Source organism: Protopterus annectens, chromosome 14.part0 (genome assembly GCF_019279795.1).
Source record: "Protopterus annectens isolate FY-2018-M chromosome 14.part0, PAN1.0, whole genome shotgun sequence".
NCBI classification, from domain to species: domain Eukaryota; kingdom Metazoa; phylum Chordata; order Ceratodontiformes; family Protopteridae; genus Protopterus; species Protopterus annectens.
Window position 1 is genome coordinate 515,366,623 of NC_056748.1, and position 25,439 is coordinate 515,392,061.

Consider the following 25,439-nt stretch of genomic DNA (forward strand, 5'->3'; position numbering starts at 1 on the left):
TAGCCTGTTGTCTGCCCTTATAGCAAACTGTAAAATTACCACTAGAGGCTCTAATATCATTCACATGGTCCTTACTAACCTAGCTCAGACTTGTACTCCACCCCTGATCTTCTCATCAAACCTGACCACAAATCAGTAATCTTTTCCTGGCACTTAGTGGAAACATCCACCACCAAATGAGACCGTCTTTAGAGACTTCTCCAGAACAAACTTACTTCAGCTTGTAGAGAACCTATGCAAAATTCTCAACAATCCCCTGCTAATGGATTCAAATAAGAGGGCTGTCTCATTCACCTACAATTTTTAACAGCACCTAAGTAGTTGCAAATAACAGTATCCATCCTCCCAAAATACAATGGTAAATTCAGGAAAAAAACTTTTCTGGTGGAACTCCCATACTAATAAACAGTATGACAAAACAAGGAAAATAAAATTTTTAAGAAATTCCCATCCCCTACCCCAAGATCGCAAAGAAACATGTCGGCAAGAAACATGGGAACACTAATAGAAAATATAAAGCAGAATACAAACTTGAGGGCATTCCAGATACCAAAGGAAACTATAAATCTTTCTTCATTTTTGTCAAGAAATTAAAGAATAATGTCCAGCAGGGCACTGATCTCATCATTAATATAATGCATTATGAGTCCAAGGATAGAGCTCATAAAGTACCAGCCAAATTTTGTGCTAACTTTATCCCACTACCCACAATACCAACCAAAACCCTGAAAATTCAGTCTCCCTTGAAATCCCCTTGGAGCAAGTCTTAGAATCCTGGTCAAAGGTTAAAAATAATACTTCTGTGGGACCGTGTAAAATACTAGGCTGCATTCTTGTCAGAGCTAAATATACATTATCTAAGCCTTCACTTAAATTATTAAAACTCAGCCTATCCACAGGGTTTGTTCCAGATGACTGGAAAACAGCCACTGTGACTCCCCTACACAAACATGGCACCTCTACAGAACAAGGTAATTATACATCAGTCAGGCTCAACAGCCATATATGCAAAGCGCTGGAACACATCATAGTAGATCTCAGCAATACAAGCAAAACAGACTTAAATGATGAAGACCCCACTCATTTTGGTTTTGTGAAGGGCATGCCCTATCTCTTGAACCTGGTAAACGTCTTTGAAAATGTAACACAGGCTATGCAGTGTTGACTCTGCTTATCTTGACCTGGCCAAGGCTTTTGACACTATCCCCATGCTGGTATTACTGAAAAACTAGGCAATCTTTAAGTAAACTCCAACACTGTGTGATGGATTGTAGCCTGGTTATCTAATACAGCCAAGTTTTATAAGTTGCTGGTACCCTCTCTGAGCATAAAACTGTAACTACTCGGGTACTATAGGGATCTGTAGGCAAACATCCAAGCCAATATTCCAGAAGTGTGGTTTACCATGTATGCAATCTAGAAACTGTTACTTGCTCATCCACTGACAAACTGCTCCAACAAAGGATGGAATATACACATACCTGCTGCAATGAAAATGGTCTCAAGCTAAATGCAAAACAGTGCAGCTTATTAGCATTCATCAAATACATGCTCCTACATTATACCTTATAAGTGGCATTTCTCTTCAGAGAGACACAATCATAAGAGACCTGGGTACTTAACTGAACTCCTCTCTCTCTCTCTCTTATTCAATCATCATGCTTCCTCCGCAGTCATAAAATTCTACTATCTGGCCCAGTTAATGTCTAAGGGAATCTTCAAGATCCAAAGAAGTCATCTTAGCACTGTAGTCTTCCTTAATTAGACAGGGATGAGCCTTGTTTTATGTGGATTGGGAGTTTGTTTCACAGCAGCAGTACCCTCTGTCAGATACATCTGTCTCCCCAAAACATTCTGTTTGTGTTACACAAGAGGTATAGATTTCGAGGCCTAGTATTTCTGATGATATCTGACTTGCTGATGTGTTGTAAATCCATCAATACTGGGGGTCAGAGGATGACTTGCAGGCCAGAGACAAGTCACTTCTTAGCAGTCTGTAGGATACAGAGTACAGTGACAGGGCTATGAGTCAGTTCATGCAGGATATGTTGTTTAAGCTTTGAATCCTTTTAGTAAGGTATCTCTGTGGGCGTTTCTGTTGTTGCATGTGTCTAGGCATATTCAATGTTTGGCCTAATAAGGGCTGAGTAAAGGGGTGCAAGGACATCCATAGATCTAGACAGGATCCCTTTGTTTATAAGCTGTGCAATACAAAAGGACTTTCTTACAACAACAAACACATGATACAATGTTATATACTTAAAGATGTAAATGGGTAGGCATGTTATGGTTCCTGTAACTGCTCAAGTATCGATGTATGTACCAGTGCCATCACTATAAAAATAACAAATGACACCAGTCTTAAAGATCCATCTTAGAAAAACTGTTTTCTTATATACTAACATTATGAAGAAAAGCACTAAGCTCTCTTTCGAATCACTGTGAATATTTAAGCCCAACCCACTAACAAACTGTTATGTAATCTGCAGTTCCTTTAGTAAAAGCTGACATGTATATTTTGAAAGTTCATCTTTAAACATTACTTAAAAAAAACAAACTCATCAGGCAGTGATTGCTACTGGTGTAATCTCACATAAGATGACAGACAGTGGGTTGCAGGATGCTAATGTCCCCAATGTGCCAATCTAAAGGAAGAGGAATCTTCATCCATGAACTCACCTCTCAATACCCATTCTTCTCAGATTCCTTCCTGGACTACATGCAGAAACCTCTTACTGATGTCTGTCCTTGATCACCTCCATCATTGACATTCTCTTGACCACAAGGAAGAACTGCAACTTTTCTCTTCAACTACACTGTGTTGCAAGGGTGAAATTCTGGTATTTAGGATGAGTTTGTGTACTGGCTTTCTTCCACAAGAAATAGAATTAGTCGCTAATTGGGTCCTGGCTTGTTACCTTGTGACAGCAGACATACTAAAGGGTGTGAATGTTTTTTTGGAAGTAAACCGAAGAACTTTCCTTCAAGATCAGAACCATGAGACTGGCAGAAAAGAACTGGGAAGAATGGCATATAAATGTATCCTCAAAAATCATGAAGAATGGCACTGAGAAATGGCTGTAAGGCAGGAGATTTTAAGTATTATCCGCTGCAAAGGACCCATTAAGGTAAGATGCACTGCTGTCAGTTGCTAGTTCTGACCCTAGCAGGAAAAAAGTGAAAGCAAATTTGTAGGTCTGACCCTTTCCTATTAAGAATATCAGAGATAATGCCAGTTTGAGGACAATCCTAGACAAAAGAAAAAAAAATAGAGGACAACTAGCTACAGAGTATTACATCAGATCAGTAGAAGTGTGCCCCAGTAACTATGTTTACTGTCAATGTTACCAACCTCAATGTAAATTAGCTTGGGCTACCTTCAAATTTTCAAGTGTCTTCACAAGATGAGATCTGAATGGCGACTAAACACACAAAAAAATGCTAAAGCATTTGAATGTAGATGCACAATTACAGTAAAGGCAACAGCTACTATAACTCCAGTAGCAGCACTACAGCACAGAATGTAGAAAATCTAGATGCCACCAATGAATATTTAATGAATACTAATCCTTTTTATTTGACCACAGGATAAAAACAGAAGGCATTTGAAGTGATGGGCATAGCAGTTAGTTGACGGGGAATTAAGTAACTTACAGATTAAGATAACCATGTCTGCCATGTTCACGTTAAAGAACAAAAACTTTCCAGAGGAGTTAGATGCATGACATCACTACATTTTTCTGACAGACCCGTTTGGACTTTTATAAACCTGTCATTTTAAAGCATGTAAGAACAGGGTAAAATATGAGTTAACTTGTACTTACATTTAGAGTAGTTTCATCATCTACAATTGACAACTTCACAATGTAGGGATTGACAGACTATTAAAAAAACAAGAGAAGCAAATATGTAATTTCAAGTATTAATATACAGGCTCACACAAAAAAGTGCGTTTTCACTTCATATCTGCCTTCATCATACCAAGCTATAGTACCAAATATATAGTCAGAACAATTAATATAAAACAAGACTGATACTATCATGTCTTGATAAATATGTAAAATCCTCTCTCTGCAACACTGCAATCCAAGTGAAGCAGTACTTGTGTACACCCTAAAACCTGGCAGTGGCATGCACTCAATACAGAGACAGAAATGATGTAATGTAGCCAGAGAATTCCATTTTGTACTCACAATCTTTTACTGTTTCCCCTCAATCCACCCGGCATTAAAACATATGCACATCTAACAGAATGTTGTGAACCAAAAACTTAATAAATGCATGTATCATTTGCAGCTGTTTCCCTCTAAACCCATTGAAGATACTGCCTTTGGATCAGCAATTTTCTCTGCAAGCAAGCTCATGTTGTTCAGAGATCTTAATTTAGACAGTAACTTGCACTTTTCTAAGTGATGCTCAGAAAAAAAGTACATGTATAGTACAAAGAGTATGCCTGGCTATACCCTTTGTCACATCATACAGATAAGATACCAACGCTCCTCATATTATTGTGTGGTATGTGTAAAAACATCAATAAGCTGAGGAGTGGCAAACAGTATAGGATAGCATGCAGTGAACCTATTACAACAACTTCTGTAAAGTACGGTTTCAAAAGATGGGTCTCCACAACTCTTTTAAGTAGATAGATAGCAATTCATCTATTCCACAGTGACAAATTACTCCAGTTCAGACACTGCCCTCTTCATTAATGGCTTTGTTCCTAGGTAGAATTATTTTCAGCATTAATTACTCCTTTTCTATTGCTAAACATCGCTTCAGCATCTTTCATCCCCTATTTAAGCAGAGTAAGAACAAAGTAACAGACAATACTGCCATGTGTGATACTGCCCTGTGCAGTTCATGAAAATGGCAACTGAGATCACAGAAAAAAATTAAGGAACCCCAAGAATTAAAGAACTACATGACAAATGCAGTGTTTAGTGAAAGAAAGGCTAGCTTCACAGACCACAAGCTTGATCAGCTTTTCTACATTATCTCAGTAATGTTGAAATTTCTGCCACAAATTAGTGCTTTAAAAACAAAGGACTCATATATACATGTTTGCCTGACTGAAAGGAAACTCATACAACAGCTACTGGATGGAATGGCTATCTGAACACAGAAGGCTGGCAGAAAAGCAATAAGTATCCAGTGTGGACGACTCCCTCAAACATCAACTGATACCATGACTACATACGTGGTATACTTGATAATGAGAGTTCCCTGCAGTGAGGGGGAACTGTTAGGATGAACCCCAAGTAGTGCCAAAAAATCTTTTGGAAGACTACAGCCACAAAAACGCCTAAGTTGAAATCTCATAAGGACAAATTCTGTAACACATAAGTGCTACAGGATATCATTTATCAAAGCAGTGATGCTTAGTGAATGTGTAAATCAAAGAAAAAGTAGCCACAGCACAACGGTCTACAATGAAGACATTCTTGAAGTAAGTAATGGAAAAAGCCATATGTCAAGTGGAGTGGCCTTTGAAAGCAAAGTTTCTCAATGAGTGGTTAGTTGTGTGATAGCAAACCACCCACTAAAAACGGATGGTTTATCAAATGGAAGTCCCTCCACCCCTGAAGCAATCTAACAGCTACTCAACCTTCCTGAAATTACATATTCTTTTAATTTGATACAAAGGGTCCCCTTTCCCTTGTACTCTCCCTCAAAGAGCACAGGAAAATGAATGGGCTGTTCTAAGAATAATTCCAACACCAATTGTAAATCATAAACGTCTCTCTACATGCAGGCTGTGATAATAGTCACAAAATACATTTTCTAAGACAAATATTGAACACAGGATGGGCAAGTTGTCATTCATGAAATGAAATACACAAGGAGGACAGGAATTCTGAACTGAAGCTAGAAATACAAAGCTCTTAAGAAACCAGCTGACCAGATGGTGCTGGGTTACAGTCCTGTCCTTCACACAGTTATGATGGGCTGAAATCTTGAAGCAATTCACTAAGATTATGAAATAATAGGCACAAATTAACAGGTGTCTGAAACAAGTCAAATAAACTTGCAATTTAAACAAGTGAAATGAAATATGGTAATAATTCTCTATCAGGATGGGGAACTTCTTTTTCTTGACAGAAAAAGTCTAATAAATGGAATCATTACTGGTAGCTTGTGTCCAGAATTCTTATCTGCAGGGTTATGTAAAAGCAAGGGTTTATGGTCTCACACGGACTTGCCTTGATCTTTAATGAGATGCTTTTCTGTACTTTCAGGGTCTGGGCAGTCTTGCACTACAGTCTTCTTAGTCACTGGGGGGCATTGAGGACAAAAGGATACACTTTGGTCTTTCTTCTCTAAATTTCATAATTATCGGAAGGCATAGAGAATCTCTCTCTGCCACAAAGGAAGAGCACATTCACTATAAACTGTTCTCAAGGGGAACAACCATGTGTTCCCAGGTGGTGTTGAATAGGCTGATCTCAAGAGACCTTGAGCTAATAAAGGCTGACTAGACAGAAAGTACAGTTTTGTACCTACCATAAATGTAGATGTCCGATACGTATGCATCTGCAGTCCTAACATATGGGTTGTCCTGCCTCAGGCAGCCCTTCGGTCGGCCGGATTCCAAAGTCTGGGTCTGGCCTCGGCTGATGTCGCACTTCACCCGACGTCATAGCTGCTGGGGTATAAAGGCATCAGCCGATGCCATTTTCCTCAGTGTTTCTTGCCCCAGATGCCAGGTGCCCTCTAGGAAGGCTAAATTTGGATAAATGCAAAAAATTCCAAATAGTAGAGATAAAAAAAATATATATATATATATATATATATATATATATATATATATATATATATACATATATACAAACAAATACACCATAATAGATTCCCCCAGCTAGCTAAAAGAGGGGTAAGTACCCTAGGAATACCACAGAGGGGAAGGAGGGTGGGTAATCCTGACTGCAGATGCATACCTATCGGACATCTACATTTATGGTAGGTACAAAACTGTACTATGTCCTTCAAGGATGCATCTGCAGTCCTAACATATGGGTAGAATACCATAGCCAAACTGGGGGAGGAGGCACTAAGATAAAGATGGTGTAGTCAAGATCCCTTGCAAAACAGCAGTTGCAAAACCTGCTCAGGATCTGGAGTATAAAGGATGATTATAATGCTTGGCAAATGTATGCACGGAGCTCCAAGTAGCAGCTTCTAAAATGTGTTTGGTAGCCACTCCTCGTAGGAAAGCTGTAGTGGTGGTTGTAGCTCTTGTGGAGTGAGGCCTGATATTTTCAGGAGTTGTCTTTCCATGAAAAGAGTAGCAAAATCTAATGCAATTTCCTATGCATTTTGAGATTGTCTGTTTTGAAATTGCTTTTCCTTGCATTCCTGTTGCATATGCTACCAGAAGCTGGTCAGTTTTTCTGTTGGTCTTAATTCTGTCCAGATAGTAGCATAATTGTCTGTGCACATCCAAGGTATGTAGTCGTCTTTCCCCCCTGTTCTGTGGGTTGGGGAAGAATGTAGGTAAATGAATCGCTTGGTTCAATGATACTCTGGAGACCACTTTTGGCATAAAAGTAGGGTTAGTTCTCAGAGACACTCTATCCTGATGGAAGATAAGGAAGGGCTGTACTGCCATTAAGGCCTGTAACTCAGATACCCTTCTAGCTGAAGTGATCGCTAGCAGGAAAGCAGTTTTCCAAGATAAGAACTGTAAGTCTGCTGTTGCTGCTGGTTCAAAAGGGGGAGTGTTAACTTTTCCAGCACAAAGTTGAGATCCCATGTAGGTAAAGGTGGTTTCCTTGGAGGCTTTACATTTTTGATTCCTCTCAAGAACTGCTTGAGTAGAGGATGAGAGAAGACAGGAGGATCCATGTTGTACTCTGCTGAAATTGCTGATGCATGAATCTTAATGGAGGAGTAGGATAGGCCATTGTGGAACAGTTCTGCTAAGTATTCCAGGATGTGTGCTATGTTTGCCAATGAGACATTTTCTCCCTTTGCTGCACTCCAAATGAGGTATCTTTTCCATTTGGCTGAATAAGTTTTCCTTGTGGAGGGTCTGCGTGCCTCCAGGATAATGTCCTTAACCCTCTGAGACAAATCTGGTTTATTTTGTTTTATGCAATATTCCAAGCAGCTAGCTGCAGTGTTTTCAAGTTTGGATGCAGGATCTTGTAGTTGTTCTGTGTTAGCAGTAAGGGACATAGAGGTAGAGGCCATGCGTGTGTCCGAGACATGCTTCTCAGTAGCGGGTACCAATGTTGTCTTGGCCAGTCTGGAGCTATCAGGATTACCCTTGGCTGATTCTCTTTGATCTTCAGTAGGACTTTGTACATTAAAGGAAGAGGTGGGAATGCATATGCTGTCAGGTTTTTCCAGCTGAAGGAAAGGGAGTCCACCCTCCAGGCAAGTGGGTGGTATGCTCTTGTGCAGAATTTCTTCAATTGGTGGTTGTGTGGGGAGGCGAACAGGTCTATCTCTGGCATTCCCCATTTCTTTGTTATGTCTTTGAAGATATCTGGATGCAGCATCCATTCGTGAGCATCCGTGGTAGTTCTGCTTAAGGTGTCTGCTAGTGAATTTTCTTTTCCTGGTACAAATCTGGCCTGTAGTTGAATGTTGAGATTCAGGGCCACATTCCACAGGTCCATTGCCATCCGGCATAGAGGATATGAGTGTGTACCTCCCTGTTTGTTGATGTACCACATGACTGTGGTATTGTCCGTCCTTATCAGCAGGTGACCTTGTTGAAGAAGTGGTCTGAATGCCTGGATTGCATGTTTCACTGCCAGCATCTCCTTTAGATTTATGTGTAGATTCAGCTGGTCTTGGGTCCATAGGCCTTGTATACACTTGTCCACCATGTGTGCCTCCCAGCCTAGGTCTGAGGCGTCCGTGGTGATGGTCTGGCTTGGATGTGGTTTGTGGAAAGGAAATCCTCTGTTCAACTGACAGGCCTGAGCCCACCACAGGAATTCTTGTTTCAGGCATGGAATTATTGGAATCTGGGCTTCTAGACTGTGCTTGTGTTGAGACCATACATTCCTTAGGTACCATTGCAACTTTCTCATATGCAGCCTGGCATGCGGGATCAATATTATGCAGGATGCCATGTAACCCAGGGCTTGCAAGACTTTCCTTGCAGTAAGCTGAGGTTGTGTTGTTAATGTCATGAAATAGACTGGTAGTTGCTTTTGTTTTTCTTCTGTGAGAAAGGCCATCTGAGTTGATGTATCCAGTTCTGCACCCAAAAATGTTATCCTTTGGGATGGTACTAGTCTTGACTTTTGCATGTTGACTGTGTATCCCAAGGCTTGCAACAGTTGTATGACATTTTCCAAATCTTTTGTTAATTTTGCCTTGTTGTCCGCTTGTATTAGGCAGTCATCCAGGTACGGGTAAATTTGAATTCCCTGAAGCCTGCAATGAGCAATTACTGATCCCAGGCATTTTGTGAATACTCTGGGCGCAGTAGATAAGCCAAAGGGCAATGCTGAGAATTGATAATGCTCTGATCCTGCAAGAAATCTGAGGTGTCTTCTGCAATCTGGTCGTATAGGGACGTGCAGGTATGCCTCCTTGAGATCTAGAGTCACCAGCCAAGACTCCTTGCCCAGCATGGGAAGAAGTTGCTGGAGGGTAAGCATTTTGAATTTTGGAACAATGAGGTATGTGTTCAGTGCGGACAAGTCGAGAATAGGTCTCCATTGATTTTCTTTTCTTGGTACAAGGAAAAGCCTGGAGTAAAAACCTTGGCCTTGTTCCATAGGTGGTACCTTTTCTATAGCTCTCATCCTTAGTAAGTTGTTGATTTGTCTTTGAGCCTCTGTTTTTTGGCTTGGTGGTAGGTTTGGCATTCCTCTCTTTTTTGGTAGAGTGTGGAAGTGAAACCTGTAGCCCTTGTCTATTGTTTGTAAAGTCCATTTGTCTCCTGTAATGCAATGCCAGTTGTCGGAAAATAAGGCTAGCTTTCCGCCCAAGGGTGTTTCTAGTTGTTCCCTGGTAGGTGGAACCAGAGCCAAGTCATTGTGTCTGTCCTGTGGAAGTGGCTGTAGTTGAATCTGTGGCAGCACTTCTCTGGTTGGCAGGTTGCCACTGACGTCCCCTGTAGGCACCCCTAGATTGACCTCTGCCTCTTGGGCGTCTATTTCTGCCTCTCTGTGCTCTGGAGGTGTCTGGAAAGGACCAATTCTTCGAAGGCCAATTTCTGCTAAACCTCGGAGGTTGGACCTGTAAGAAATCCTTGACTGTTTGGACAGATTTTGCTTTCTCTTCCACTTTCTTTAGAACCTCCTGTGCAGGGGAGCCAAACAAACTTTGTTTCTCCATAGGAGCATCTAGGAGTTTTGACTTAACATGGTCTGGTAAGGATTGTTCTTTTAACCAGGCATGCCTTCGAATCACTGTTCCAGTCATAGCTGATCTAAAGGAAGCCTCCAGTGCATCATAGCCACATTTTAAGAAATGGTTACTGACCTGCTGAGAGTTATGTACCAAATCCTGAAGGGACTTGCGGTCTATAGGTTCAGGAGAGGACAGTTTTTTATTTAGCTGGCCTAACAAAAATTCCTGGTACTGAATCATGTGAAATTGACAGTTTAAGGCCCTGGCCGAAAGAGTAACAGAAGTATAAACCTTTTTACCCCATCTCTCTAATGCTCTAGATTCCCTTTCAGAGGGAAGAGGGTTTTTGGCAGAGGCAGCTGCCACACCTTTAGGGCCCTGTGAAATGGTTTCTGGGTCTGCAACAGGAGCCTTATACAAATGGTAGTGTGTGTCCGGGACCCTGTAATATCTGTCAGGCTTGGCAGGGGCCGGAGGAAGAGAATCAGGGGCAGTACAGGCATCATTATATGCATCATCAACAACTGTTAGTACTGGAGGAATGGCTAAAGGCCTGTGCTGTGGTAAGTGTAAAAAAGTCCTTAGCCTTTTCCTTGAATCTGAAAAATCCTGGCCCTGCCATTGGAAGTGTTCCCTCACAGCATGTAGGGTTTCCCCAAAAGAAAATTCTTCAGGAGGAGAGGCAGAAGGAATGGAGTCTTCTGCATCAGAATCCTCATAAGGAGAATATGGGCCTTCCTGATGGTCTATAATATGAGTCATCCGAGGAATAGTCTGTAGAGACAGGTTCCGGGGGTTCAGTCCTAGACCTATTATCTGGAGGGGGTTGAGAGGCCCTGTCTAGGTGAGGTTGGGATCCCCTGATCAAAGAAATAAGATCCTCAGCCAGGCTGAGTATTTGGGAACTAGAGGTAGGCCTGTGTGAGGGAGTTTTAGCAGGTAAGGCCTTAGAAGATTTAGCTGCTTTAGCCCTGGAAAAGGCCTTGATAGACATAGAAGCAGGGGGTCTAGCAGCCCCACGTGCAGGGGTAGATATGTCTAAAGGAATAGTGTCTGACAAATCCTGGGTGCCTGCTTCTGTAGCAGTAATTTCAGTAGCAGATTCAGCCATGCTCTGTGAGGCCTCGGCTATCGGAGGCATGCTTTCGGCCGAAGGAAGAACCGAAAACTCGGTTTCAGCCGAAACCGAGACACTCGCGGTTGGCCTAACCGTGGTTTCAGCCGAAACCGCGGACCGCGAGTGTCGGTCCTTTTCCTTGCGCTTTTTAACTAATTGTGTAGTCGGAGTCTCCAACGGCATCTTATATGCAAAAGCGGGACCAAAAAACTCCTCTGCAAACTCTGACCGACGTCTAAGCGTCCGTCGGTTGAAGGAAGCACAGGCTAGACAAGCTGATACGTCGTGGTCTGGGCCTAAGCAAGGAAGGCAGTAAGAGTGGAAATCCTTATGAGGTATTTGTTTCCCACAAGTTAAACAATTATTTACTTTGACATCGGCTGAGGCAAGAAAGAGTCCCCAATGGGGTACTTAGCTTTTTAGAAGTCTTCGGTAGTAGAAATCTCTGGATCTGACCGACCTGCACTTGCGAACAGCTTCTGCTTCGGGCACCGCACGGCAGGAAAGACTGAGGAAAATGGCGTCGGCTGATGCCTTTATACCCCAGCAGCTATGACGTCGGGTGAAGTGCGACATCAGCCGAGGCCAGACCCAGACTTTGGAATCCGGCCGACCGAAGGGCTGCCTGAGGCAGGACAACCCATATGTTAGGACTGCAGATGCATCCTTGAAGGACATCTCCTAAATCAACTCCCATACAGGACTGGAAAACATCATTAGGGAGTTCACTAGTACACTTACCTTTCACATAATACAAGTAACTATAAGGCTGATGTCTCAGTCTATGGCTTACTGCTGAAGAGGTGGGGGGATCTGTCTATGCTGACAATGGTTGTCATTGGTGCCCCACACTGCTTTGGACTGTTCTCAAATATAAAAGTCAGAAATGGGCTCTGGATAACCAAATATGCCTGTGACCGCAAATTAGCTTTTATAATCAGCTCTCCAAGATGGGTCTACAAAAAAATTCACACCTACTGAGTAGCAATGATTTTATCTTTAGTCTCAGTAAATGTATCATTGTGAGATTTGGCAAAAAGAACATAAAATACAATCACAAAATAAACTGATAGACCATAGAAATGACACCATCACAAAAAGATCTTGATGAAATGGAAAACGACAATTTTAACTTTTCAGAAAATAGATTAGGATGACTGCAGATAAATTAACAAAGCTTTACTACAACAGACCCTCAAGCGTGCCTTCTGAGATTAAAAAAATTTAATTGACACAATAATACCTCAGTAAAATAACACAAATGAAATTGTTACTGTGAAGCCAGGGAATGTATGAATGTATTTTTACTTCACCTGCTTGTTCTTTGAGTCAACTATGTTTGCAAGTCTTCATTAACAATTTATTAATTTCAGTTTTTTTTTTTTTTTTTTTTTTTGGTATGTTAATTTCAGTTTTGTTTTTTTTTTGTAAAGGATGTTGAATATAGCATTGTTTGTTTGTTTAAAAACATTTAAAATTGTGGCCTGTGTGCATCGACCAAAGCATCTTGATTCATGGGTAAATACTAGTCTATCAGTCTTGCAGACCATTACAAGCCTATCCAATCACAAGAAGCCAGAACCAAACCCTGTTACTTCTGTCTGTGACATTAAGACCTTAACCGGTATGCTTTCCTCCCCCCAATTCTAAAGGGCATGTCTAGTCACTTCCAGGAGGCAGAGAGGGTAGGAGGGAGTACCCCCTGCTTATTTATGTACCACATGACTGTGGTATTGTCTGTTTTCAATACTAGCACTCCTTGTTTTCCATTTATCCTTGAAGGCTATCAGGTCTTTTTGGACTGCCACAAGCTCTTTTAAAGTTATGTGTTGGTTTCTGAACTTATGGCCCCACTGCCCTTGGGTCTGGAACTGGCTGAAGTGGGTTTCCAAGGCTACTTCTGAGACATCTCTAGTCAGTGTTTGTCCCTGGGAGTGAATTTGAAGGGGAGACTCGGGTTTAGGGAATAAGCCCCAGTCCACCATGCAAATTCCTCTCTGAGGCAAGGAATCAGTTTGATCTTAGCTGAGAGGAGGCGTGAGTGTTGGCACCACACTTTTTTGAGATACCATTGGAGTTTCCTCATGAGGGCCTAGTCCTACTGTAATAGTGATAGCCTTCCTTCTAGCCCAGGAGAGGGAGGGATGGGGAGTTTATGGTCAAGAACTCCCTGGTCTAGAAGTTTCTGAATGCCATTGCTTGGGCATTTGGTGTTGCCTCTGGCTCCTTTCCTTGTGCGGCTTTCTTTGCCCAGCTTTAGATTAGGAAGGAAAGGACCAGTGCTTAGAAGGATAGTTCAGACTGAAGTGTGGGGGTTATACTAGCAGAAAGTCCTTAACAGACTACATGGATTTGGCCTTGCCTCCACTTTCTTGAGTACAGCCTCCACTTTGGGACCAAAGAGAAAATCCTCGTCCAAGGAGACATCCAGGAGGTTAGATCTGACATATTCTGGGATGGCCTGCTCCCTTAACCAAGCATGCCCTCTGATGACAGAGCCTGTAGCTGCAGCCCTGCCGGAAGCCTCCCATAGCATCATACTGACAGTGTTGGATGTGTCTTGCTACCTGGGAGCAAGAATTGCAAAAGTCCAGTAACTCTTTAGAGAGACTCTTGTTCTCTATTGTCATAAGTTTCTGCTTTATCTGACCCAGTAAGGTTTTCTGGTATTTAATCATGTGGAACTGGCAATTTAAGGCCCTCACAGAAAGAGTAGCACAAGTGTAAACCTTTTTGCCAAATCTGTCTAGGGCTCTTCCTTTTTTATCTGAGGGCAAGGGGTTTTTTTTGGAGGAGCTAGCTTTGGCTCCCTTAGGGCCAGGGGTCACAACCTCTACATCAGCTACCAGATTCTTGAACAGATGCTTGTGTGAATCCATAGGTTCATAGGTGTGTATTAGGCTAATGGCCCTGCAGCCTTTACAAGCCTAGCCCATATGATTACGCTGGCATCATGCCACTCGACCTTAGTTCCCAGTGCCTCCATCGTGTAGAGCCACTGGAGTGATCCCCGGGGTGAATTTTCTATTTCCCATCCACTCATCAAGATTTCTCTTGAAGAGGGCCAGTGAGGTGCTCTTCTTCACATGTATGGGAAAGTCTACTCCATAGCATGGGCAGTCTCTGAGTTATGAACCTGTCCCTGCAGCATGTTCTGTTGATTGTGGTAATGAGGTTGAGGTCTCCGGAGCGTGTGGTGCGGAGGGATTGGGATTTCTTTAGATGTAGCATTTCTAACAGAGCTGGGTCAGACATGGCTTTGTAAGTCAAGCAGAGATCGCCTCTAAGCAGGTGATATGAGACAGAGAATGGTTGGAGTTTTTTGAGTTTGCCCGTATAGGATAAATGTTTAAAGCCTAGGATCCTCTTTGTGAGGTACTTTTGCTGCCTCTCCGGTCATTACAGGTGTCTAGTGAGGTACATGCCAAATGGGGCATTGTACTCGATGACTGGTCTAATGAAGGAAGAGTAGACAGAGACAATGACCTCTTTCTTCCTGGATTCAAAACCCTTAGTAATGAGATGTGCCACATAGGACTTTCTGACCACAGTGGCAATGTGGTGGTCAAAAGACAGGTTGCTATCGACCTGTGTTCCCAGATCTCTTATAACGCCTTCTGTGTTCAGTGAACTACCATCAATGTGGTAATTCAAGGGAACTCTGTTTTCCCAAGGGGGATGACAACACATTTTTTGATATTGAGCTTAAGGCCATGGTTCTGACACTAGTCATTGGTCTCAGTGAGGCCTTTCTGTAAAATGTCAACATCACTTGGGGAGTTAACTTGCAATAGTCTCTGAGCTTTGTCAGCCAGAGTCCCTTTGTGTTGGGCTGGACTTCAGAGAAGTAGATACCAAACAGGAGAGGACTCAGGACCGAACCCTGTGGGACTCCACTCGTGACTAGTCAGCAGTCTGACTTGAATTCAGCTACTTTCACACTGTGGGTTCTTCTATCTTTGAGCCAGTTTGCAACCCACCTAGTTATATAGGGGTTGATGCCTAGCTTAGTGAGTTTTTCTATGATTCCTAAGTGGGGAATGGTATCAAAGGCCTTGGCCAGATCAAGGTAGGCTGTATGAACCACCTTGCTTTCATCCACAGCTCTGACGACTGACTCAAAGTCGTCGACCAAATTGAGCAGGTATGATGTACCCTTCACATAACCAAACTGCGTAGGATCCAGTGTTTGGAGATTCCCTATATGCTTGTTTAAGTCCATGATGATGTTTTCCATCAGACTCGTCAAGCTAATGGGGCGATAGTTTCCAGGGTCTGCAGTCGTTCCCTCCTTTGTGGAGAGTGATGACTGCAGCAGTGCGCCATTCAGTAGGGACAAAGCCTGAGGTGAGGCTGTGATTGAACAGGGCACACATGTGAGGTGCCAGTTCACTCTGTAGTTCATGTAGAACACAGTCATGGATATTGTCAGGTCCTGTAGAAGCTGTATTCTTGGCCTTGGACAGTGCTGTTTTAACCTGTGCAGCAGTAATACTGGGTGCCTGGCAATCTACTAGTATTGTGATTGGTCCTTTGTGGGGGGGGGGGGGTAAAGTTGGCACTGAATCTGTCGGCCAGTATATTGGCAACATCTGTTGGCTCCGTATAGGAGGTACCATTGTGCAGTAGCTCAGAACAAATCTGGTTATTGCCGTGAAGATTCTTTACATAACTATAGAAGGCCTTGTGGTTGTCTTTACTATCTGCTGCAATTCCGTTTTCATAGCTAGCTTTGGAGAATTTGATAAGGGATCTCAACTTTTTGCTGAGGCTGATGAGGGAGTTTTTTCCAGTCTTGGGACTTCACCTTATTCAGCATCAGTTTCCTCCTTCTGTTGTAGAGTTTGTTTATGGCAGGGGACCACCAGATTGGCTTCCTTTTTTTAGAGGAACCCTATTAAACCTGTCAGGCTTACTAGGAGCATGAGAGAGGGAGTCTAGCTTCAAAGAAGAGTACAGAAAATCATCATTCACTACCTCAAAAACAGGAGGTATAGCAAGTGGGAGTTATGTTCTGGGAGGTTTAAAAATTCCCTTAACCTTTTCTGGACTGAAGGTAATCTTGGGCTTCCCACTGGAAGCGTTCTCTCAAGGTGAGCAAGGTTTTCCTGAATGAGATATTCTCAGGAGGGGAAGCAGAAACAAGGTTCTCCGCTGAGTCTGAATCTCCAAAAGTGGCAATGGAAGGACCCTCTTCAAAGGCAGAATCCTCCTGGTCAGAATTCTCACACATAGTACACCACAGGAAAAATTGGTACTTGTGAACAACAACTGCATCAAGAGGGGCTCTGTCCTAAGCTCACCACTCTAGGTTTATATGGAGGCTTCATTTCTCATGGTCCATGAATAACCTAAATTGGGCTGCCTCCCAATTAAGTACCAGTCATCAAAATTTGCAAAGTGTTTTGCTTTAGGAAAGGAAGACTCGAGCTTTTTTTTCAACACCTTTACTGAATCTTCACACAAAACATAGGCAAACTTGCATTTAACAAAGACAAACAGACAAACCATATTAACATGCTCCCATTTGCAAACATTATACATCACATATATTCTTTTGTATAATTGCCATCAGTCCAGCATTACATAAACTTCTCAATTTCTGCCTTACCTTAAACTGCACTCCCCCTTCTAAACATTATCCTGCATGCATTGTTCCCACAATTTCCATTTTTTCTATGTAATTTCCTCCAGCCCTTTTCTAAAGATCCCACTTCTTTTATCTTTGTTACAACATTCAATACTTCACCAGTCCAAGTTTAATCAATTCCCTTCTCTTTGTTATATGCATATTTTTCCCATCCATTATGCCCTATGCTCTCATTCCCTCCAAGTGGCATATAATCTTCTCAACATGCGAGGAAAAGAAACTACATGTAGTCAAAGGCTGGTAAAACAAAAAGGATATATACAAAAACAGAAATAACCAGCCAACCACAGTCGAAAAATCAACAGCCTTTATTGAAACGGTAAGCACTTCCATGCAATAATGCACTTCATGAGACCAACATAAAACACAAAATACACTCTATATAAATAGTAAAATCAATTAAATCAATTAATTAGTTTATGCCCCTTAAGCACAGGTCTTAAAGATACATTACAATTCAAACCAGGAGCTCGCTCTGAGGCTTGAATAATAATCCAGTTCATTTCAGCCTCTTCCACCTTATTAACCAAATCTCCCCCTCTCAGATTGTTAAAATCCAGTTGCAGAACTAAAAAAAGAAAACTATGTGCAGGATGAAAATCTACATGTTTAGCTAAAGCATTATTTAAATCTTTACACCTAATGTTCCTTATGTGCTCCAAGATATGCTCTTTGGGGGGGCAATTAGTTTCACCTACATAAAAACTTGTGCAGTCATTACAAACAGATAAATAAACTAGTTTTTTAGAAGTGCAATCAGAATAAAACTTAAAAGCAAATTTCTGTCCTGTCACTGGTTGAAGAGTCCTTACCATCTTTGGGTAATACAGCCACCACTGCTCCCCCACCAAGATGCTAGTGCTCCTTCCCTTTTAAAATACTGTTAAGCAAAACCTTCAAGATCTTTGTTGCTTTCTTCCATCCCAACTTCTAAATTTCCACAGAAATGCAGTCTGTTCCTTTAGACTTCCTTGTACAGTGATCAGACATCACCATTTTTATCTCCTCTCTTTCTATTGTAGGTACTAATTTATCAAGCCTCATCTTCCTTTAACCATGGCATAATTAAGTCTTCCATAAATATTTCCATTTGTCCCATTTTCTTAATTTCCACAGTCCTCTCCTTTATACAAATGTTAATACAATTTCTGAAATCTAATACCTCTATAGGATCTCTTGTTATTTTTGTCTCTGAATCACTAAGTTTGGTGACAACCCTTTCTACTTACTTCCTGTTACCCAATTCTTTGTGCTAAAACGTTTTGTGCTCTGGATTTACTATCAACAAATAGTTGCTTAACAGCAGCTTTTCTAAACTCATGCATACTATTCAAATACTCCCCTTATTTTCTCTTTAGCACTCTGCAGTTACTCCTCTTTGTTCTGTGACAGTCCCTTTACTCTGCAATACTTTAACCTTGGTCAGTCCCTTTAAACAATTCTTATTACTTCTTTCTTTTTCTCTTTTATTTCAATTTTGTTTTAAACTCCATTTTAATTTTATCACGCTCACTAGCCATCTCTTCTGAAGAAATGTCTACCTTCCATAATAATTCTAGAATAATGTCCACTACCCATTACTTAAATTACACTTTTTGACAGGTAAGTAAGAAAGCACTGTCTCATTTTTACTTCATTACCCTGCATCTTTATGTTAGTTTTTAATTGGTGCATATTCTGAAATAGTTGTAGGATGCGTGTCAATTAAAAGCACATACTCCTGTGAAATTGTTTTATCCAGTCTAGCCCAGTTCTTGTACCTCTTCCATACCAAATATTCTCATATATTTCTTCAGAAATCTAACTTCTGTTATATTTTCCCATCTAGATCCCCTGAAACATCCTCACTATTGCAAACAAACTTCCACTCATCTACACACAATATTCCCTGACAAGAGAGGATTATTTCTCCCAAATATCTCTTAAGCTCCGTAACAGTTTTTGGAGGAATGTAAAGTCATGCCATCATAATCTTCCTCCCCTGCCAGTAACCTCTTACTACCACAAATCTACAGTTACTGTCTTATATCACTATAGGGACCCCCTCTAGCAACCAAGATTATTACCCCACTTTCCCTTTGACCCTGATACAGGAGAATACAAAGCTGACTTACCTGGACATGCTGTCACATGACACTATGAGAGGAAGCCAAGATTTAGAAGAAGAATAACTGAACAACTGCAACAAATCAGAAAAAAAGAAAAACTGCAAATCTGGCTGTCTTGCCAAGAAGCATGAACAATGAAGCAGGAGGAGGTATGTGTATGTAGTGTAGAAGTGAAGAAGAAAGTGCTGCTGAGTTGGGACACTGCCATAACAGTAGATGTTTGAGAAGGATTACTATCCCAGTAATCATCATTACAAGTACTTCTGTTGCAGGTGAAGGCCAGACCACCAACCCAAATTCCAGAGCTTTGTACCCCTCCCCAACTCGGCTAACTCCACCAACCCAGGACCATCAGCACACTCCTTGTATAAAGGTGACATCAGCCCATGCCATCTTTGTGTTTTTTTTTCCTTTTCCAAGCATAACTAGGCACAAAGCTTTTCTAGCCTCCCCCCTACCCAGATAGTTAGGGCTGCAAGAAGACCAATACACGCCTACACTACCCACCTCCTTGTCCAAAGCAAGGAAAACATTAGAATACTAACTTTGTCAATCCAGAGATACAGAGACCAAGGAAAACCTGGAGCCTTGTAACCATGGCACTAATGGGGAGAATAGATTAAAGATGGCCTGGTACCCACCCCAGCCATTGGATGCAATTACTAAGAGGGAATGGTGGGAGGTAAGCACTACTGCAACATGAACCTACTCAATCACCTACTATACTGGCAAGTTTCTTAAACAACCATGCTTTGTTCTACAAATGGATCAATGCTGCAGTAACAATCACCATAACACCGATTCCAAAAGGCCATCTGTTGTGTGAGAGATTGGTTAGTGTTAGGGTATAGGTTGCAGAAATCCCATAGGACAGCAATGGCAAAATCTGCCCTGCTCTGGATCAGAATGATGTCTGCAGGGTTTAGAAAAAGTGTATACATAGGACCAAGTGGCTGCCTCCAAGATGATCTCTTGAAAGAAATATGCCAGAAAATCTACTCTCCATGGGTGAAGGCAAGCCTTCTGACTGGAGTCGGGTAGTATGGCACCCTCCAAAAGATTACTGCTCTGCAGAGTGTCAGTTTGGATTTTGACGGTTAACAGACATACATACTGGAAGCACTGCAGGATGTAAGATGATACTCTCTCTAGCTCTTTTGAAGGCTGGACATGTATTAGGCAGTTGTCCAGATAGGGGTAGATGCATATTACCCTTGGATGCAGTGTATTATAACTGAAGTCAAGAAGTTGTTAAAGACTCTGGGAGAAGTAATTATCCCAAATGATAGAGTGGCAAATAGTCTGTGAGAATTCCTTTAAATCCACAAAAAATACTCCAGAAGTGTAAGGCTTTAGTGTCTTCCACACATTTAGACCATCAGCTGCACAAACAGGGACACATGGTGGAGGACTCTCAAGCTATACTAGCAACAAGCATAAAGTACAGTTTTGTACCTACCATAAATGTAGATGTCCGATAGGTATGCATCTGCAGTCATAACATATGGGTTGTCCTGCCTCAGGCAGCCCTTCGGTCGGCCGGATTCCAAAGTCTGGGTCTGGCCTCGGCTGATGTCGCACTTTCCCCGACGTCAGAGCTTCTGGGGTATAAAGGCATCAGCCAACGCCATTTTCCTCAGTGTTTCTTGCCCCAGATGCCAGGTGCCCTCTAGGAAGGCTAAATTTGGATAAATGTAGAATGTTCCAAACAGTAGCAAAAAAAAATATATATATATACATATATATATATATATACACATATACAAACAAACAAACACACCATAACAGATTCCCCCAGCTAGCTGAAAGAGGGGTAAGCACCCTAGGAATACCACAGAGGGGGAGGAGGGTGGGTAATCCTGACTGCAGATGCATACCTATCGGACATCTACATTTATGGTAGGTACAAAACTGTACTATGTCCTTCAAGGATGCATCTGCAGTCATAACATATGGGTAGAATACCATAGCCAAACTGGGGGAGGAGGTACTAAGATAAGGATGGTGTAGTTAAAATCCCCTGTAAAACTGCAGTTGCAAAGCCTGCTCGGGATCTGGAGTATAAAGGTAGATTATAATGCTTGGCAAATGTATGCACGGAGCTCCAAGTAGCAGCTTCTAAAATGTCCTTGGTAGCCACCCCTCGTAGGAAAGCTATAGTGGTGGCTGTGGCCCATGTGGAATGAGGCCTGATATTTTCAGGAGCTGTCTTTCCATGAAAAGAGTAGCAAAAGCGAATGCAATTTCCTATCCATTTTGAAATGGTCTGCTTGGAAATTGCTTTTCCTTGCACCCCAGTTGCATAGGCTACAAAAAGTTAGTCAGTTTTTCTGCTGGTTTTAGTTCTGTCCAGATAGTAGCGTAGTTGTCTGTGTATATCCAAGGTGTGCAAGAGTTTTTCTCCTTTGTTCTGTGGGTTAGGGAAGAACGTAGGCAAATAAATAGCTTGGTTCAAGGATACCCTGGATAGCACCTTTGGCATGAAAGTAGGATTGGTTCTCAGAGACACTCTATCCTGGTGAAAAATAAGGAAAGGCTGCACTGCCATTAATGCCTGTAACTCGGATACTATTCTTGCTGAAGTGATTGCCAGAAGGAAAGCAGTTTTCCAAGATAAAAATTGTAAGTCTGCTGATGCTGCTGGTTCAAAAGGAGGTAGTGTCAATTTTTCCAGCACAAAATTGAGATCCCATGCAGGTAGAGGGGGTCTCCTTGGAGGTTTAACATTTTTGATCTCTCTCAAAAATTGTCTGAGTAGAGGGTGAGAGAAGATAGGAGGATCCATATTGTATTCTGCTGAAATTGCTGAAGCATAAATCTTAATGGAAGAGTAAGACAGGCCATTGTGGAACAATTCTGCTAAGTATTCTAGGATGTGTGCTAGGTTTGCCACTGTGACATCTGTGCCCTTTGATGTGCTCCAAATGAGGAATCTCTTCCATTTAGCTGAGTATGTCTTCCTTGTGGAGGGTCTGCAAGCCTCCAGGATAATGTCCTTGTCCCTCTGAGATAAGACAGTTTGGTTTGGTTTTAAGCAATTTTCCAGGCAGTTAGTTGCAGTTTTTTCAAGTTTGGATGCAGGGTCTTGAAATTGTTCTGCGTTAGAAGAAGAGGCCATAGGGGTAGAGGCCATGAGTTCGCCTGAGACATGCTTCTCAGTAGCGGATACCAGTGTTGTCTTGGCCAGTCCGGAGCTATTAGTATCACCTTTGGCTGTTCCTCCCTGATCTTCAGTAGAACCTTGTACATCAATGGGAGAGGTGGGAATGCATACACTATTAGGACATTCCAACTGAAAGAGAGAGAGTCCACCCTCCAGGCTTGTGGGTGGTATGTCCTTGAGCAGAATTTCTTCAGTTGGTGGTTGAGAGGGGAGGCGAACAGATCTATCTCTGGCAATCCCCATTTCTTTGTTATGAGTTTGAAGATATCTGGATGCAGCATCCATTCGTGAGCATCCGTGGTAGTCCTGCTTAAGCTGTCTGCTAGTGAATTCTCTTTTCCTGGTACAAATTTGGCCTGCAGCTGGATATTTAGATTCAGGCCTAGGTTCCACAGATCCATTGCCATCCGGCATAGAGGGTAGGAATGCGTGCCTCCCTGTTTGTTTATGTACCACATGACCGTGGTGTTGTCTGTCCTTATCAGCAGATGTCCTTGCTGGAGGAATGGTTTGAATGCCTCGATTGCATGCTTCACTGCCAGCATCTCCTTTTGGTTTATGTGCAAGTTTAGCTGTCCTTGAAGCCATAGGCCTTGGATACATTTGTCCTCCATGTGTGCTCCCCATCCTAGGTCTGAGGCGTCCGTGGTGATGGTCTGCCTTGGTTTTGGTTTGTTGAAAGGCAACCCTCTGTTGGACTGGCAGGCCTGAGCCCACCACAGGAATTCCTTTTGAAGGCATGGAATGATTGGTATCATGGTTTCTAGACTGTGTCTGTGTTGAGACCATACATTCCTTAGGTACCATTGTAATTTCCTCATATGCAGCCTGGCATGTGGGATCAAGATTATGCAGGATGCCATGAAACCCAGGGCCTGCAGGACTTTCCTTGCAGTAAGCTGAGTTTGTCTTGTCAAAGTCATGAAGTAATCTGGAAGTTGTTTTTGTTTTTCTTCTGTGAGAAAAGCCATCTGAGTTATTGTGTCCAGATCCACACCCAAAAAGGTTATCCTTTGGGATGGCACTAGTCTTGACTTTTGGATGTTGACTGTGTATCCCAAGGCCTGTAGCAGGTGTATGACATAGGCCAAATCCTTTATCAATTTTGTCTTGTTGTCCGCTTGTATTAGGCAGTCGTCCAGGTATGGGTAGATTTGAATTCCCTGAAGTCTGCAATGTGCAATTACTGATGCCAGGCATTTCGTGAATACTCTGGGCGCAGTAGATAAGCCAAAGGGTAATGCTGAGAATTGATAATGCTCTGATCCTGCAAGAAATCTGAGGTGTCTTCTGCAATCTGATCGGATAGGGACGTGCAGGTATGCCTCCTTGAGATCTAGAGTCACCAGCCAAGACTCCTTGCCCAACATGGGAAGAAGTTGCTGTAGGGTCAGCATTTTGAATTTTGGCACAATGAGATATGTGTTCAGTGCGGACAAGTCGAGAATAGGCCTCCATTGGTTTTCTTTTCTTGGTACAAGGAATAGTCTGGAGTAAAATCCTTGGCCTTGTTCCATAGATGGTACCCTTTCTATCGCTTTCATCTGAAGTAAATTTTTGATTTTGGTGGTAGGTTTGGCATTCTGCTCCTTTTTGGTAAAGTGTGGAAGTGAAACCTGTATCCTTTGTCTATTGTTTGCAATGTCCATGTGTCCTTTGTAATGCAATGCCAGTTTTTTGAGAATAAAGCCAGCTTTCCGCCCAAGGGAGCTTCCAGTTGTTCCCTGGTAGGCGGAATCAGAGTCAAGTCATTGTGTCTGTCCTGTGGTAGTGGTTGTAGTTGCAGCTGTGGCACTACTCCTCTGGTTGGCAGGCTGCCACTGACGGCCCCTATAGGCACCCTTTGATTGACCTCTGCCTCGAGGGCGTCTATTCCTGCCCCTCTGTGCTCTGGAGGTGTCTGGAAAGGACCAATTCTTGGAAGGCCAGTTTCTGCTGAACCTCGGAGGTTGGACCTGTAGAAATTCCTTTACTGTTTGCACAGATTTTGCTTTTTCTTCCACTTTCTTTAGAATCTCCTGTGCAGGGGAGCCAAATAAACTTTGTTTCTCCATTGGAGCATCTAGGAGCTTAGCCTTGACATGGTCTGGCAGGGATTGCTCTTTTAGCCAGGCATGCCTACGAATTACTGCCCCAGTCATAGCTGATCTAAATGAAGCCTCCAGTGCATCATAGCCACATTTTAAGAAAGGATTACTGACCTGCTGAGAGTTGTGGACCAAATCCTGAAGGGATTTACGGTCTAAAGGTTCAGGAGAAGAAAGCTTCTTATTCAGCTGATCTAACAAATATTCTTGGTACTGTATCATATGGAATTGACAGTTTAATGCCCTGGCAGAAAGAGTAGCAGATGTATAAACCTTTTTACCCCATCTCTCTAATGCTCTAGACTCTCTTTCAGAGGGTAGGGGATTTTTGGCAGTGGCAGCTGCAACACCTTTTGGGCCCTGTGAAATAGTTTCTGGGTCTGCAGCATGGGCTTTATACAGGTGGAAGTGAGAATCCGGGACCCTGTAATATCTGTCAGGTTTGGCAGGGGCCGGAGGAAGAGAATCAGGTGCAGAACTAACATCATTATACACATCATCAATTACAGTTAGCACTGGTGGTATGGCTAAGGGCCTATGCTGGGGCAAATGTAAAAAAGTCTTTAGTCTTTTTCTAGAATCAGAAAAATCCTGACCCTGCTATTGAAAGTGTTCCCTCAGAGTGCAAGGTCTCCCCAAAGGAAAATTCTTCAGGAGGGGAGGCCGAAGGAATAGAATCTTCAGCATCTGAATCCTCATAAGGAGAATAGGCCCCTTCCTGATGGTCTGACAAATCAGATCCATCCGTGGAGTAATCAGAGGAGAGAGGTTCAGAGGGTTCAGTCCTAGGCCTTTTGTCTGGTGGAGGTTGGGAGGCCCTGTCTGGGTGAGGTTGGAAACCCCTAATCAAGGATATAAGGTCCTCAGCAAGACTGAGAATCTGAGAACTTGAGGAAGGCCTCTGAGAAGTAGATTTGGCAGGTAAAGCTTTTGAAAGTTTGGCAGCTTTAGCCCTGGAGAAGGCCTTAATAGACATAGAAGCTGGGGGCCTAGCTGCCCC

General features: G+C 42.4%; 1 protein-coding gene across 1 annotated transcript in view; it reads right to left on the reverse strand.

Annotated features, from left to right (window-relative positions):
• Nucleotides 1-25,439, reverse strand: part of ARMH3 (armadillo like helical domain containing 3) — a 2,648,735-nt gene that overhangs the window by 2,470,686 nt on the left and 152,610 nt on the right. The window contains exon 7 of the mRNA XM_044055591.1: nt 3,825-3,881. Coding sequence (XP_043911526.1) covers nt 3,825-3,881 — 57 coding nt within the window. The remainder of the gene's footprint in view (nt 1-3,824; nt 3,882-25,439) is intronic.